Source organism: Pipistrellus kuhlii, unplaced genomic scaffold, assembly GCF_014108245.1.
Source record: "Pipistrellus kuhlii isolate mPipKuh1 unplaced genomic scaffold, mPipKuh1.p scaffold_m20_p_6, whole genome shotgun sequence".
Lineage (NCBI taxonomy): Eukaryota > Metazoa > Chordata > Mammalia > Chiroptera > Vespertilionidae > Pipistrellus > Pipistrellus kuhlii.
This window is the reverse complement of record NW_023425562.1, coordinates 14,321,621-14,338,640: the sequence shown is the minus strand read 5'-3', so window position 1 is coordinate 14,338,640 and position 17,020 is coordinate 14,321,621. Positions and strand designations below refer to the sequence as shown.

The 17,020-nt window shown below is 40.5% G+C and overlaps 1 protein-coding gene across 6 annotated transcripts in view; it reads left to right on the top strand.

Annotated features, from left to right (window-relative positions):
- The first annotated feature begins 1,043 nt into the window (after window positions 1-1,043).
- The window catches only part of EPG5 (ectopic P-granules autophagy protein 5 homolog), a 75,044-nt gene continuing 59,067 nt past the window's right edge, over window positions 1,044-17,020 (top strand). For 5 of the 6 annotated variants that reach the window (XM_045574885.1, XM_036418084.2, XM_045574884.1 and 2 more), the window contains exons 1-9: window positions 1,044-1,179; window positions 7,595-8,536; window positions 9,772-10,015; window positions 11,564-11,700; window positions 12,586-12,693; window positions 13,795-13,868; window positions 14,791-14,896; window positions 15,723-15,837; window positions 16,263-16,413. In XM_045574885.1, the coding sequence (XP_045430841.1) occupies window positions 1,117-1,179; window positions 7,595-8,536; window positions 9,772-10,015; window positions 11,564-11,700; window positions 12,586-12,693; window positions 13,795-13,868; window positions 14,791-14,896; window positions 15,723-15,837; window positions 16,263-16,413 (1,940 nt within the window). In that variant the 5' untranslated portion in view covers window positions 1,044-1,116. Of the gene's footprint in view, window positions 1,180-7,594; window positions 8,537-9,771; window positions 10,020-11,563; window positions 11,701-12,585; window positions 12,694-13,794; window positions 13,869-14,790; window positions 14,897-15,722; window positions 15,838-16,262; window positions 16,414-17,020 lie in introns of those variants that run through there. The other variant, XM_045574886.1, reaches the window with a different exon arrangement.

Below are 17,020 nucleotides of genomic sequence, written 5' to 3'. Positions count from 1 at the left end.
TTAAAAATAATGGTTAACTTTAGGGTGAGGAGTGTTAATTTTTATTATCTGTACTTCTACACTGATTGCAGACACATTTAAAAATATTATAGCCCTAGCTGGTTTGGTCAGTGGATAGAGCATCAGCCTGCGGACTGCAGGGTCCCAGGTTCCATTGGGGCAGAGGGCACATGCTCAGTTGCAGGCTCCATCCCCAGCAGGAGGCAGCTAATTAATGATTTTCATCATTGATGTTTGCCTCTCCTCCCTTCCTCTCTGAAATCAATAAAAATACATTAAACAAAGAATATTATTAATATAATTTAAAACTATTATTAAACAATAAAATAAAACTATTATAGGAACACTTGAAGAAAAAAATAAATCCAATATCCAACAGTCAACATTGTGACTATTATAAATAATCCAGTGTCTTTTAAACAATATATTTCTGATACTCTTCTTGGCTTCAGTGTGTAAGTATAGAGTATCGTAAAAATGGAGGGACCTAGCCTGGCTTCCTATCTCACAGTCCATTTATACTACACAACCGCATTGGTTCAAATCCCAGCTCCACCATTTACTAGCTGTGTGATCTTAGGCAAATAATTCAGCTTCTCTGAGCCTTAGTCTCAGCCTATAAAATGAGAACGATAAAAATTATTGACTTGGTAGGGTTATCAAAATAAGGTTAACAGGCAAGCACCTTTCCCCGGGCTCCTTTAAGCCAACGCGGTTGACCTTTGTGAGCACACGGGGGATCCAGACCGAGCGTGGCTCGGCAGAGCTCTGGAAACTGACTCGCGACCTGTCAGGCGGAGGGTTCGAGCCTCGCCGCTCCCCGCCATCCAATGCAGCTCAGAGGCGTTAGCGCGCCCCTAGGAACCAGGAGGCCCGGAGCGCCGGGGTCAGGGGGCGGGGCCTGGGCCAAGGGGGCGGGGCCGCCCGCATCCAGTGAGCAGCGCTCCCGGAGTGGTTTGTCCTACGCTGCGGCCCGTAGAGGCTAGGGGTTGCCGCCCCTTCTCCGGGAGTGGTGGAGATGTGATCATGTGACAGCCTGGGGGCGGAGCTGGGCAGGTTGTGGGAAGCGCAGGGGGTTGACAAAAACAAACAGCGACGCCCGACGCCGTGGGGTCTATGGCTGAGGCCGTGAGACCCGCACGCCGGGCCAAGGCCAAGGCCAGCCGTCCCAAAGCCAAGGTGAGGCTGTCCCTCCGCCCGCCCTGCCCTGCCCTTCCGGGCCCCTGGAGGGGCTGTGTGTCCCCCTGCTCCTCTCTGGGGCCTCTCAGGCCAACTCCACCCATCCCCGCAGTCCCTCGCATCCTCTGCCCCCCGCCTCTCCGTATTTGATCCCACCCCCCATGACTCCATCCTGCCCTCTCTTCCTCCCCCATGTCCCCTGCCAGACTGTCAGGAGTCCGCTTTTGCTTTTTGTTTCTCTGACCTCGCTGGGCTCCTCTTGACTTTCCTCACCGGGTCTGGATTCCTGCCACGAAGCAGCTTTTCTCGTCCCAGCCTCATCTTTGAATCTGTCTCTTTTTTCCTTTATAATTTGACAACATTTTCAGCCCCTCTCGTGCGTAAAGAGGGGAGGAACCTCTCCTCCACGCTCAGAATGTCTCCTTTGGCTTTACAGATAGTAGACAGAAACGTGATGGGCCTCTCCACTTTGAAAACTCAAGATGATGGTGGTGCTAGTTATTTATCATTATCCTGGTTCTTTAAGATGGAGGAAGGGGCACGAATGTCCAGAAGTTAAACTAGGGCGAGACTCACAGGGTTGGGGGATGGGGGAATGGATTAGACTGACATGAGGTATTGGTGTGTTTTTTTAGGTGTAGTCCGAGTTTTCATTTTGTTCGTATATAGTCTCTGAAATGATATTTATTTTACGCTGAACAGGTTAAATGTTACCCCTGGATGGCTGGACCTAGATAATTTTGGCTTACCTGCAACTGGATTTACATTAAGGAAATCATGAGGATGGTGTTACAAGTACAGGAAATTTTCATTTCTACAAAAGGGTGATGCTCCAGAGCAGGGGTCACTTAAAAATGGGACTCAAATCTGATTTCCTCATGGGAACAAGGCTTGAACAGGAGACTAGTGTTCAAAGGCACTATATTTAATAAGTTGTACATGAGTTAGGTGAATTCCTTTCATTATGATGCCTTTTAAAAACGCTCTAGTGGAGTCAGGCGCATCGGTGTACCTCGATGGGCTCATCTCTTTGGGGAGAAAGCCATCTTGCTACCTAATTTCAGAAACATTTTTAGAGAAATAATTTTGCACTTAATTGGGCAAGAACTATCAAAACAGAGGAGGAAGAAAAAAAGCCATGGTCAGCCACACAGAAGGTTCCTGAACCTAGAATACAATAGTGTTTAACATGTAAACATCAGTCTGTAGAGAACACAATCTTAATGTATTCTTAATTTCTATTAAAAAGTGAATGATGAAACTAACGTGTGGGTAAGTTAAATGGTAAGCCGAAAGGCATGCATTTAGTGAGAAAACTCAAGTTAAAGCACCAATAAATTCTAAAGAAGTTTTTTTTTTGGCTAAACTGGCCTCCATGTTCATTCTTGCTGCCCATTGTCTAAACTAAAGCTGCATTAATAGGGATTGATATTTATTTATTTATTAAAATATATTTTATTGATGTTTTACAGAGAGAAGGGGAGAGGGATAGAGAGTTAGAAACATCGATGAGAGAGAAACATCCATCAGCTGCCTCCTGCACACCCCTCACTGGGGATGTGCCCACAACCAAGGTACATGCCCTTGACTGGAATTGAACCTGGGGCCCTTCAGTCCACAGGCTGACACTCTATCCACTGAGTCAAACCGGTTTCAGTGGGATTGATATTTAAAAAAACTTATTAGTCTCTTCCTGAAAACCTTTCAAAGCTTCCCTTTATCCCAGAGGCTAGAATCTATAAAGTCCTTAGCATGGACTCAGGGCCCTCAATGATCTGGCTTTTTTCTCAGGTCTGTTTCCAGCTCCTCCCTGCCCCCATGCATCAGTACCACTCTACATCTTTATGTCATTCATTTTACTTGTAGTTACTTTGTCGCCATCTCTATTTTCCCTTAAACTGTGGACTCAATGAGGGAGGGACCTGTCTTGTGTCATGTTCCTATTATCTTCCACAGTTCTTGGTAATATTTGTTGGATTAAGGAGTAAATATCAGTACTGAATAATATTTCCAAGCTTTGTCACTCAGAAGAATTTACTCTGGTAGATTTCCTGAGTGGTAAGAGGAAACAAATGGAAAAAGTGACAGTACCTGCAAGGCCCTCCTACTTGTCAATCTAGAAAATTAATTCTCCTTTTAGAGTAAGTAGATTCATTTCTTAGCACTGGTTATGGTTTGGCATTGATCATAAAGTTCTACATCAATGAAACCTTTGCCATCTGTGTTATAATTTGGCAACTATTTACAGACTCATAAAGTCGTTCCGAGGCTCAGTTCAGGAAGTGAGTAGTGTCTTGTGCTATTGTCTTTGGAATGGTTTGAGTGGCTTCTGGATTTTACCCAGTAGCTGACCTGCATTCTTCATTGTTAATCACCTGGTAGATGATCTCACATTGTTAGGTTGTCGTTATCACCTGATACTTAAGAGCTAGTCCTAATAACATTTTCATTAGAAAAAAGTCATCTGCTAAATATATCCCCCACCTCAGAAGACCATGACTTTGTTGATCTTGGTAGACTAAAGGTTAAGAAGAGTAGATTTTTAGATTGGGCATTGTAGAAGCAGTATATTTTATAGTCATAAAAAGTACTTTATAATTAATTTTAAATTAGGAATGCCAACAACTCATTAATAATGAGAGCATATGGTAATTGCTAAGGATAGACTGAGTTGTGGCCCAGAAAGCTGATAACAGAAAGACTTTTTAAACCCTTGTCCCCTGTTGCTCTTCAGCTTAGAATCTTAAGCTTAAAGCACTAGTTAAGTATACAATTTTACCTATATGTTCCCAAAAATTCTAGTTTAGCACTTCTTAGTTGAGATTCAGGAATCTGTAGTTTAACAACTCCACTAGGTGATTCTCATCATGAGAGAAGTTTGGGAAACACTGGCTTTGATGATTTGTACCTCTTAATCCCTCCCTTTCGTTAGTGATTTTAGGAATGAAGTATTACATAGCTCCTTTTGTGCCTCTCAACAGTCATTCATTTGTTGAAGAAACACTCATTGATCACCTTCTCCTACTATGACCCAGAAACTGTTCTAGGCATTTGGGACTAATAGAAGAAAAAACAGAACCTGACCTAATGGAGCTTGCATTCTAAATAAACAAAAAACCCTTTATAAACAAATAAAATATATCTTGTTAGAAGGTGATAAATGCTGTGGAAAAAAGGAAAAGAGCCAAGAAAGGAGTAATGGTGAGATATTAGGATGGGATGAAATTTTAAATAGGTTGTCAAGGTGATTCTTAGTGCAGGTGACATTTATATAAAGACATGAAAGAGATCGGATAGTTAACTGAATATTGGGGAAGAATGTCTAGGCAAAGGCAATAGCTGAGGCAAGAAACCAAACTTCTAAATGTGCCAGAGCACATGGTAAGTATAAATATCTGTTGAATAATTCAATAAGTTTTTCATATTAAGATGCTGTACCTAGGATGGAGTTCAGCATGTAGTTGGTACTTAATTTTTGTAAATAATAGCTGATAATCACTGTTGTCTTAAACGTTTATTGAACATAGTGTCAAAAATCAAAGGTAGATCCCACCCTTCAGTCCGATAGTCAGTGCTCTATCCACTGAGCCAAACTGGCTAGGGCAGTGATCGGCAAACTGCAGCTCACGAGCCACATGCAGCTCTTTGGCCCCTTGAGTGTGGCTCTTCCACAAAATACCACGTGCGGGCGTGCACGTACAGTGCGATTGAAACTTTGTGGCCCATGCGCAGAAGTCGGTTTTCAGCTCTCAAAAGAAATTTCAATCGTTGTACTGTTGATATTTGGCTCTATTGACTAATGAGTTTGCCGACCACTGGGCTAGGGCACTCTCTTCCTGTTTTAATTTTAGCTAGCTAGTTACAATGGTAATGTTACCATTGTCCATCCTTCCCCTCCCTCTGTCCTCTGATCTGCTAGTCCATTTTCCCAGTTACATCTTCAGCTTCTCCTTTTCCCCCATGTTTTTCCCAGGGACAGCTCTCTGTTAATTCCTCTTTGGACCTAACTTTCCTGTCTTCACAGAGAGTTTTCTTTGGTCCCACTTTTAAAACCATGAGAAGCATTAAGTTCTCCCAGGGAAAATAAAATCTAAAAGCTTCTGGTTCTGCCCTGGAGGGCTGGAAGCTTTTAAAAATTCTTTAGTTGGTTATCTAACCACATTATCTGTTGCTATTATTATGGTAATGATTATTCCTTGCTTGGTAGATCTGATGGAAGTAGGCAGCAAGTTGGGGGTAGCAGCTGGAGACTTAATTTTGTTTAGAGAGGGTGAGAATTTGAAATTGCAAAGGCAGTCCCGCAATGGGGAGAGTGGAAGGGGGAGGTGTAGTCGGAGTGGTTAAAAGCTGCATGAGGGATGGGCTGGAGCGGAAACATGATGTAGCCTGTGACTGGAGGAGGTGTGGTTGTTTTCTGTGCACTTGATCATGTGGCCTGTCATGCGCCTGCTTCCAGCTTATCTCTCTTCTAGTTAGCATTTATCCTCCCAGAGGTCTCAGAGTTTCAGAAAAGAGAACTAAAAATTTTCCTTCTTTTCACTTGTCCAGTCTCTACTTATTTACTTTTCTTTATTTCCCAACTCAGTGTTTAAAATCTCTTAGGTTTGTTTTTAACAGCTTTATTGAGCTATAATTCATATACTATACAGTTTACCTATCTAAAGTGTATAATTCAATGGTTTTTAGTGTGATTACAGGGTTGCTCAACCTTCGCCACAGTTAGGAACTGTCAGGTTGTGTTGCGTAGCTTCATGTAGCTTCATCTTGCTACATTCCCTATAGCAGTGTATGAGGATTCTAATTTCTCTACATCATTGCCACTACTCATTATCTGACTTTAAATAGTTATCCTAGTGGCATCTCATGGTGAGTTTGATTTGCACTTCTCTAATGGCTAATGATATTGAGCATCTTGTTATGTGTCATTAGTATATCTTCTTTGGAGAAAGGTGTTTTCAGTTCCTCTGACTGTTTTAAAGTTGACTTACTTATCTCTTCATTATTGAATTAGAAGAGTTCTCTTAAAGAAATTTAACCAGTAAATGTGAAGTTCTCTTAAAGAAATTTAACCAGTAAAAAAAATAGTCTTTATTAAGTGATTCGTGAATTGGGAAGCATTCCATCTAGAAGGGTCCTCTGAGGAGTTGAACAAAATGAAAGACTTCATAAACAGAAGGGTGGGGCTAAGAAATTAAGAGAGGATTATTTCAACTCTGGCCAGTGTGACTTGGAGCATCATCCTGTAAATCAAAAGATGGTGCCAGCAAACCAACACCAGGCTTTCCCCAAGTGGGACACAAGCCCCACCACCACCCCAGAGCAACAACCCAACAAATCGCAGTCAACACTGCCAAGACCCCATGGTGCAAAATAAGCCCACAGCCCAGCCTAGCCCAGAAACAGTCACTGTGGATGCTGGGTAATGACCTCACATAGCAACACCGGTTTCCTCTCCCTAGCGACTAGCCTCCTCGGAGTTTCTTAGCCCAGGACCCGACTTGCTTTATAGCCAGGCGCAAACATTTTACAGTTTGACCAAATGTTTGTAAAGCATTTTCCTGTTCCTCATCTAATTTGATCCCTGTGGGATTGGGCCTAAACCGGCAGTCGAACATCCCTCTCACAATCCAGGACTGCTGGCTCCCAACTGTTCGCCTGCCTGCCAGCCTGATTGATGCCTAACTTCTCCCCTGCTGGCCCAGTTGCCCCTAACTGCCCTCCCCTGCAGGCCTGGTCACCCCTAATTGCCCACCCCTGCCAGCCCGGTTGCCCCCAACTGCCCTCCCCTGCTGGCCTGGTGCCCTTAACTGCCCTACCTTGCTGGCCTGATCGCTCACAACCACCCTCCCCTGCCGGACATCTTGTGGCAACCAAATTTGACCACATGAGGGTGGCCATCTTGTGTAAGGATGTAAGGGTCAATTTGCATATTACCTCTTTATTAGATAGGATTAATTGTATGATTTTTTGAGTTAATTTTTATATATGATAGGGTTCAGTTTCATTTTTTGATATTAGTTGTTCAGTGCCATTGCCCCCAACCCCATGTCTTGGCATTCTTATTGAAAATCAATTGACTTTAAAAGGTAGGGCTTATTTCTGGATTCTCAATTTTGTTCCATTTACCTATTTGTCTACTGATGTGTTAGAACCACACTGCAGTAATACTATTGTAGTTGGTTTTGAAATTGAAAAAGAAAAAGCAAACTATCAGTTTTCCAACTTTGTTCTTCTTTTCAAGATTGTTTTGTCTGTTTTTGGCCCCTTGTGTTTTCTTATCAGCTTGTTAATTTCTTTTAAAAAAAAGGCACTTTAGGATGAGAAAATTTAGATTTTTATATGCAAGTTTAAAATTCCTCTTTGAAAACATTGGTTACTATTATAAGTTATTTCACTGTGTAAATCTTGTTTTTAGGAAAAGAAGAAATCTGAAACTCGGCAGAGGGAAGAGTTTGATGAAGTCTCCCTTCTAGACAGCGCCAGAGAGCTGGAAATCCCTACCCCAGCTTGTGAACTCACAGGAGACCAGCCGAAGGCGTTATCTGATTCCGAGCTTCCCAGTGATGCCCGTGGACAAGATGAAAGTGAAATGTTTGATGTACAACTCTCCTCCTTAACTATCACTGATGAAGGCGCCCTGACATGGAACACAGAGACCCTAAAAGAAGGAGAGGAGGTTGGAGCCTGTGTTGGGGGTGATGCAGTCAGGCTGAAGGTTGACCCTGGAGATAATGTTGGAACCAAAGTAGGAACTCCCAAGAACTTGACAGAAGTAGAGGAAAGTAAATTGGTACACTGTGGACCTTCTGAAAGCACACTGCAATCTAGTTTTTCTTATAATCTGCAGGAAATGGAACATTTACAGGTCAGAGAAACTCAGCATAGCAAAGAAGACAAGCAAGCCTTGAATCTTCCTTCAAAGGTGCTACAAAATGTTGGCTTGCAGAGTTCTTGTGACGCTATGGACGTTTTCCAGCCACATAGAGTGAAAAAACTGTATCCCCAGTTGCCAGCTGAAATTGCTGAAGTGCCAACTTTGGTGGCCCCGAAACCCTTGCTCCATCATGAGCGACTCTACCCAGAGCTCCCATCTCAACCAGAAGTAGTACCATTTACTAAAGAACAGCTAAAAATCTTTGAGCCTGGTTCATGGCTGGAAAACGTTGAGTCATATTTAGAAGAATTTAACAGCATGGCTCATCAAGACAGACATGAATTTTATGAGTTGCTTTTGAACTATTCACGATGTAGGAAGCAGCTGATTCTGGCTGAAGCTGAGCTGTTTGCTCTGACATCTGATTGCCAAAATGCTAAAAGTCGACTCTGGCACTTTAAGGAGGAACAGTTGTCTGCACAGGTATTTTGACTAGTGTTCTGTTAAGCTTTCTGGAGCCTGGGCAACTGCTATTCCCTTGATGCCCTCTAGGTCTGAAGTCTGGTCCTTATACCCACACTGAGCTATCTTAGCTGAGGAGTATACTGCAGGAATCGTAAACTCAGGCACCTGCAAGGGCCATGTAGCTGAAGAAATAACGCAGGCTGAGAGGGGTAGTGGTCACCCATGTCTGGTCCAGCAGGGGCAGCTGCTCTTGAGTCATTGCTGGTTATTGCTGTGAGGTTGTGTTGATCCAGCAATTCCACAACTTACGATTTTCCAAATGTGAGGGATCTTGATTTGTTAATGTTGTCAACTAATTTACACACACACACACACACACACACACACACACACGAGTGAGAAGAGACCAAGCAAATCATGTGTCCAAGTCAAATTCAGCCTGTGAACTTTTTAGTTTGTGACCTTGGGCATAATGGCAAGAATATTCAATGTGTAGAGAGTATCAAGGAGGAACAAGGTTAAGAGGAGATGAGGAAATGGGAGGCAGTTAGATGTGTCCTGTGGAACCATGGTGACCATCAGGAAAGCCATTTCATAGTGGCTTGGAAGGAATGGCAGGGAAGAGAAGGGCATGCTAGACAAGCTTGTCATTGAAAGGAAACGAGGAGATGTCAGCGAGAAACGTGATTTTCCCTCACCCCTGATCTTCTCGTTCATTGGGATACCTGTGTATCTCTTTGTAGATAGGAAGGAGTCTGTGGAGAGGGAAACATTTGGGGATATTGAAAAAGAGGTTAGAAACAACAACACAGCAGGCAGTGTTCATATTGAAAAGGAAAGAAGTTTCTTTTGAGCACAATCACAATGAATGATGAGATAAGTACAGAAATATTTTGCACATGATGGGTATATCACATGGGCCTTAGTAGGTTTGTAAAGTAGAACTAGAACATCAATCACGAGAGTCTTAGGGACAAGCTCTGTTATATCTTGTACCTTTCCCCACCTACTTCTGAGGGTTTCTCTTCTCTGAACTTATGATTCATGGGTGATTGGCAGTATACTTGGTACTATATTCCTTGACATGTAGTTCTATACTTTATTGCTCTCTATGTGGTATTATTGCCCTCTCTCCATGATTTATAAGCATATTGAAGATGGTACTGAAGCCTATGTGTGTTATACCTGCTGCCTGATTATTTAAAGTCTAAAGAGTAACTGGTTACATATTTTACCCTTTTGTCCACTGCTAGGGTATCTGTGCAGATCAAGTGAAAGTTTCAGGCTATCATCGCTACCAAAGAGTAGAGATGAGTGAAAATGCACTGGGGGAGCTAAAGAAGCTATTTGATGCCAAATCTGAGCACCTCCACCAGACCCTGGCTCTGCACTCCTACACGTCTGTGCTCTCAAGGTTGCAAGTGGAGTCTTACATTTATACACTGCTTAATAGTTCAGCTGTTCTGAGGTCATTAGCAGTTCATCAGCAAGGCCGAGGTGTGTAAGTAATGGAAGTCTCACTTTTGTAGTCTGAAATGTCAAAAAAAATTGAGAGGTATAATCTGGTTGAATTGATTGTGCACTAATTTGTATTACAAGGTACCATTGTACTTGTGGTACAATATATGATTGTGACTTGCCTTACTAACATTTTTAGGGAGCAGTGTGAGGTCTACCTTACCCATGGCTGTTGTCTCCTGCTTCTCCAGGAAGCCAGCAAGCTCATGCTTTATCCTTAATGTCCCTTATTGCCCTAATTTACATGCTTGGACCAAGTGAGGTCCAAGTAAGAGTTTTTGATTGTAGAACTGATAATTGGAATATTTTTTTCATTCTCTGTCTCTTGCACTTTATTTTTGCTTGTCCAGCTTATTGGGCTGTTATTTATTATATTTAATTTTCATCAGAGGATCTAATGTTCTGAAATTTTCATCTTATTTTGGGTTTTAAGAAATTAGGCTTGCTGAAACCGGTTTGGCTCAGTGGATAGAGTGTCAGTCTGCGGACTGAAAGGTCCCGGGTTCGATTCCAGTCAGGAGCATGTATATTGGTTGTGGGCACTTCCCCGGTGGGGGTGTGCAGGAGGCAGCTGGTCGATGGTTCTCTCTCATCGACATTTCTGGCTCTCTATCCCTCTCTCTTCCTCTCTGTGGAAAATTAATAAAAATATATTTAAAAATATATTAAAAATATATTAAAAAAAGAAATTAGGCTTTACTATATTGTGTGTAAAGTATTATACTAATTGAATCATGTATTTTTTTATATCTGGAAGTATAACATATTAGGATCGTTTAAAGTAAAAAATCCTTCCCCACCCCATCTTGTTCTTACAACTAATCAAAGAGCTGGGACTTGGGCCATAGACCTGCTGCATTTTAATATATTTATTTTTATTGATTTCAGAGAGGAAGGGAGAGAGATAGATAGAAACATCAATGATGAGAGAGAATCACTGACTGGATTCCTCTTGCACACCTCCCCACTAGGGATTGAGCTCGAAACCCAGGAATGTGCCCTTGGCCGGAATCCAGCCTGGGACCCTTTAGTCTGATGCTCTATCCACTGAGCCAAACTGGCTAGGGCTGCTGCTTTTAAAATAAAAAATAAATTTTAATGAAGTTAATTTTATCTTGCTTTGGAATATTTCACAAAGTTAAATACTTTTTGGTTTACATATTTAGTAGAAATTCAAATATTTTTGATGTAGCTTTTCTTGGATTTTCATCTAAAGCACATGTGTCAAACACAAGGCCTGCGGGCCAAATCCGTCCTGCCAGGCCTTGCAATGTGGCCCGCACCGCGCTGTCATCACTGCACTCTGCTGCGTTTCCATCAGAATGACAGTTTATGACTGTTCAGTAAACCATTCGGCCCGCGATTTAGGCTGGATTTTAGATTTTGGCCCCTTCTCTGATTGAGTTCGACACCCCTAATCTAAAGTAAATATTTTAAAGAGTACTTTCTTAAAGTGAAGATAATAAATATCCCTCCCCTCAAACACCATTTATATGGGATTCATTTAATTCTCTCTTTAATTTATAGCTTCTAAACAGGTAGAGAGCATTCCCTCTGATCTGTGTCAACTGAAGGAGTGCATTAGTGTCTTATTCATGTTCACCAGGAGAGTTAATGAAGATACTCAGTTCCGTGATGATATTCTTCTCTGGCTGCAAAAATTGGTAAAGCAATAGAAATAGATATAATAGTTTTTCCTTTATTTTCCTGATAACTTAATTATTTCTTCTTTCATTATAGTTTTCCTCCAACAATTTCTTTAGCTAATTCATTTAATTTATTAGTGACATCGTCTTTCATCATGACACATGAAGTTAAGTTATATTTATCTACTGCACTGTTAAACACAAAGTGCTTTTCTCTCTGATAAACCTTATGTTAAATGATTTCTAGCTTCAACTTAGGAAGAAATAGAAATGTGTGAAGCCTGTTACATTTAATACTAGATTCATATTTATAATATAGGTTTCTGAACTCTAATTTTTCTATATTTTTATTATTTTATGTTTAATCTTGCATTTAGTCATACTTTAAAATTTTTTTAAGGGGAGAAAAAAAGATGTTTGAAAAAATGTAGGAAAGTTGTTAGGTGTGTTATAGGGAAGGTTATTTACTTATTGGTTATATTTCTTAATGGGCTGCCTTGGGTGCTTTTTTTTTTTTTGGAGTTCATACTAAAGTTCTTAAATATGGATGAGGTTCCAAATATACTTATTTGTATTTGAGAAACTATTACAAACTGAGAATAGATTAAAGTACTTGACTTTTGTCTATTCACAGATGGTCAGGAATGTTAGTGATTTATAATTTGCCAGATGTACAATTTTTGCAGTGAAACGACGGAAGTTATTTTTATCATAAGTACTCATAGCTTCATAGGCCTCTGTGTGCCTCCATGGTAGAAACTCAGCCAGTGAATAGTATGTCTTATGTCTGGTTCCTTTTTTGAAGGATCACATGTATGTAAACATCAGATAAGTGATTTCACTAGACCACTAGATACATTCTTCTTTCTTAAATCATGAAATTCTATGTCCTTTGTTGTTCAGGTATCAGTGTTGCAAAGAGTTGGCTGTCTTGGAGATCATCTCTTCCTTCTAAACCATATTCTTCGATGCCCAGCTGGTGTTAGTAAATGGGCTGTTCCTTTCATTCAGGTTTGATGAATATCCTTCTGGTTTTGAGAGGTATGGGAGGGAGATTTTATAAAACATTTTTCCTAAAGAAACTATTTAAAAAAATACTGATATTTAAAAAAATACTGATATTTCAGATAAAATTCTTAAAATATATCCAGAATATATTTATAGGAGTTTTTTATGCTACAAGTTCTTAGGCCACCCATAATTGATGAAATGAAGTAGAACTGCAAAAGTTCAGTTGTAGTCTGGCTTGGTAGGTTCAGTAGTATTTAATTCTGTAAAATTTCTGTGTGGGAAGGCTCTCTCCGACTTTTTTCTGTAATACTCAACACAGCTCCCTAAATTAATCCACTTCACACCACAGTTGGTACAGGTGAAGCAGAAACTACCAGCATCTCAAAGTTTATTAATACTGGCATATGTCCAGACTGTGTAATCAACTCTCATATAATTAACTTTGGTGTGGGTTTCATGGTTAGACTTTCCTCTCTGCTGCTTGCGTTTGGGTTGTTTTGTTACTAGTAGCAATCACCCCAATGAGTAGAAGCCAAGTGTATGCCAAGTTCAACCTCTTGACCATTACCTTTCCTTTAAGATTTCTAGTGGCAAGAAGTTTAAATTTTTTAAAAAGTAACTTTTATTGATTTTATATATATAGAGAGATAAGAGAAACATTGATCTGTTGTTTCACTTATTTATGCATTCATTGGTTGCTTCTTGTATATGCAATGACCAGCGATCAAACCTGCAACCATGACGTATTGGGATGACACTCTAATCAACTGAGCTATCCAGCCAGGGCAAAGTTTGAATTTTTTTAGGTAGAAGGAGGATTTTAAAATTTTCTTTATCTTTGGATTAAAATAGCAGTATTGTCCTTTGACTCATATTGTTCAGGTAATTGATGTAAACTGCTCAGCTACCTCTGCTCTTTAAGCACATCTGCATCAGTCCTGCCAGGTAACCCGTGAGCTGTGTTCTCACTCTTGTGGGTTAGGTGCCAGTGCCATCTTTGCTTTTTTAACAGCTCCCTTTCTCAGAATTCCTGTGAACTAAGATTATGGATACTTGCGTTGTTGGTTTTCTACAGTACGCTTTTTCCTTTTCTGATTTCAGATCAGAGTTTTGGATAACCCTTCAGGGGTCTTTCATTTTATGCAGTCCCTTGCCCTGTTAATGTCTCCTGTCAGGTAAGTGTGGAAGATCTTTTTGAAGTGGAAATTGAAATGCTTTCTGTCAAAGGATTGACTTCCCCTAAATTGTCCATATCCAAGGAACTATCAAGGGCTGTGCCAGCATTCCAGAACCTAACATTGTAGGCCTTCTTTGGGTTTGATGCCCTTTGTCCCAAAGTGACCCCATTAATACTTTTTGGTCTCCCCTGTAGTGAGTTTGCCTCTCCTGTCTTATATGTCATTGTGAAAGATACTGTGGGGAGAGACAAAAAGATGACCTGTTTCTTCAAAGAACAGCTTTAGTGAAAAAGGAAACAAATCCCACAGAGATTTAACTGCTGAATTGTGAAGCCATGATTGGCGTAATGAGAATAAGGAGAGTAGAGTGAAGTTGTCAGGGCTGGAGTGGAGGAGCTGGGTTTGAAGAATGAAATGGATTCCAGTAGGAGAGAAGGAGTCAGGGCACTGTAGTGAGGAGAACAGTGAGCAGTGGCTCAAAGTGCAGGTGAGGATAGCTGTGCTGGGGACAGGTAAGAGGACAGCATGGCTGCGATGGTTACAGAGATGAACAGGGTGAGTTGGATTATTACATTGATTTTAGTTAATTATTCTTTTTTATTCAATAAAGCATGATTTTTTAAAGTCATCTCTCTGGCCATACTCTGTAGGCCTGGTTAGAGTTACTACAGCAGACCATGTGTATTGAAGTACTAGTTTAACCACTTTTATGTAATCTCATCATTAGTGGTCTCTGCACTGAAGTTAGTGAGATTTTGGTCTCCTTGAGTTTCAGTCAGTTCTATTTCTTGTTTTCTAATTTAAACCATTTGAAGATTGGGTCAATGTCTGACACTTCTTCAGGGTCAGTAGGTGATCCAGAATGCACACATGTGGGCTGTCTGTGTTTGTGATTGGAGTGATGTCACTTGTCCTTTAGAAATCGAGCTGAGTTCCTGTGTCACATGAAGCCCAGTGAGGGGAAGCCATCCACGTCGGGGCCTGCATCTGGGCCGTGGACACTAGTAGACGAAGGAGGAGAAGAGGTAACTCTTCATGTCTGCATTATTTTGATTAATAATTTTTGAGCTCTTATGTGCCAAATATTGTTCTAAGCACTTTCCACATATTATCTCACTTAATTCTCCCAACAACCTCATGAGGCAAGTGCTGTTGTGGTCCCATTTTACAGATGAGGAAACTAAAGTGCAGGGTGAGAGAATTTGTTCCAGATCATAAGTGGCGCAGCCTCCAGGGCCTGTGCTCTAATCTAGTGTGCTGTGCTGACACTTTTTTAGAATATACCCCTGTTGAGCTGGAGAATAGAACCTGAAAATATTTATAGATATAAACTTTATGTTAGGATTGTGTTTTTTGTAGAAACCATTTTCTGGGCTTGAGATCTCAGCTACAGATTATGTGAGGCTGTGTCATAAAGAACCGGAGTTTACCAGAGTTCTGCCTTGCCTCTTACAAACTTACTGAGTTCTTCTCATTTGAAAGTAGAAGATGGTTTTCTAGTTTTGCTGAGACTTTAATGATCAAAATCCAGTTTCTCAAGATAACCTCATTGATTTTTCTTTCTAATATACATATGGTTAGTGGATCTGTAAAGAATCTTTTTTCCCAGTTAGTTATTACTAAATGGACATGACCCAGATACACGTAAATTGTACTCACAATTTCAGGGAATTTATAGCCATCCATAGAACCGATGCCATAAATTTCTGTCCTGGAAAAGAATTTGATGAAGGCTCGTCAGAATACCACACATGTACCACTGAGACCTGTGATAATTTAGCTTCTGTAACTCTAGGCCCTGGTGTGATCTGATCAAATCAGTGGACATGTTTTTTGCATCTTTTCCTTTAGGATGAAGACCCTGAGACTGGTTGGATTCTCCTTAATGAAGATGATTTGGTTATCCTTTTCTCACAGTTTCCATTTCATGAACTCTTTCAACATCTTCTTGGGTTTAAGGCAAAAGGTAGACTAATTCTTTGGTCATATGTAAAATGTGGTAGTGACAAGTTCAAACACAGGAACTCAGCATCAAATCTTACCCTGAGCAGGCTCCTGATACAGGATCCCTTGTGCCCTGCCAGGCTCTACAGAGGTGATTGCATCATACCTTGATGAGGGTTCCTTCCTTTCTCTTGTGCTTGTAATTTCCTTCTTAATGTTTAACTGCAAAAGGTGACTAGCGCACACATTGCCCAGCTTAAATAAATTGTTTTAACTTCATACCTTGTTTCAAGTTTCCCATTTTACATTGACACAGGAGCCAGAGAAATGAGAATTGTAATTCTCCTGTTGGCTTTGTTTCCTTATTGAGGTATCTATACCCGTATCTTTCAGTGTTTCTCCATAGTAATTATATATTTTTTTCTTTTCTCTGATTTTAACTTCCAGGTGATTATTTACCTGAAACAACAAGACCTCAAGAGATGATGAAAATTTTTGCTTTTGCCAACTCACTAGTGGAACTTCTGGCTGTGGGGTTAGAAACCTTTAATAGAGCACGTTATAGGCAGTTTGTGAAGCGGATTGGTTATATGATCAGGTAATACTGCTGTTGCTACATCTTGCCTATTTGCTTTGGTAAGACACAGATACTGCATAATTTAGATTATGGACATTGTGTATATTTCAGGTCTTATTTATCATAAAAGTAAGAATTGGGTTTTTTTCCAGCGTCTACTAGATGGAAATTATATAAAGGCTTCCAGTCAGAGTATGTGGTTAATGTCTAGATTTAACTGTTGCTTGGTAATTGCTCCTGGAGGCAAGATCCTCAAAGCAACTGCTGGGTTGAACTTAGCCAGAGAAACTGAACTTGGTCAAGGAAAATGTAGGCTCTTTCCCTTCCCTTGCTCTCTATTTTCTTCTCTCTCCTAGCTTCTGCCTGGGAATTGTCACTTAGCTATGGGAAATCAGCAGTAGCTCTTTTGTGTCATTGTTTTCATTTTCTTTTTTATTTATTCTTATCCTCATTCCTGTTAAATATAATTTAAAGAAAATTGTAAAGACTTCAGCAGTGGCTGCTCTTTTGATCTTGGAAAGCATATGATTTATTGAAGTGAAAATTTGGTTTAATATCAAGCGAGAAGAAATTTTTGAGAATAAGTACTACTTTTCATAGATTTAATTTTATATATTTTCTGCATCAT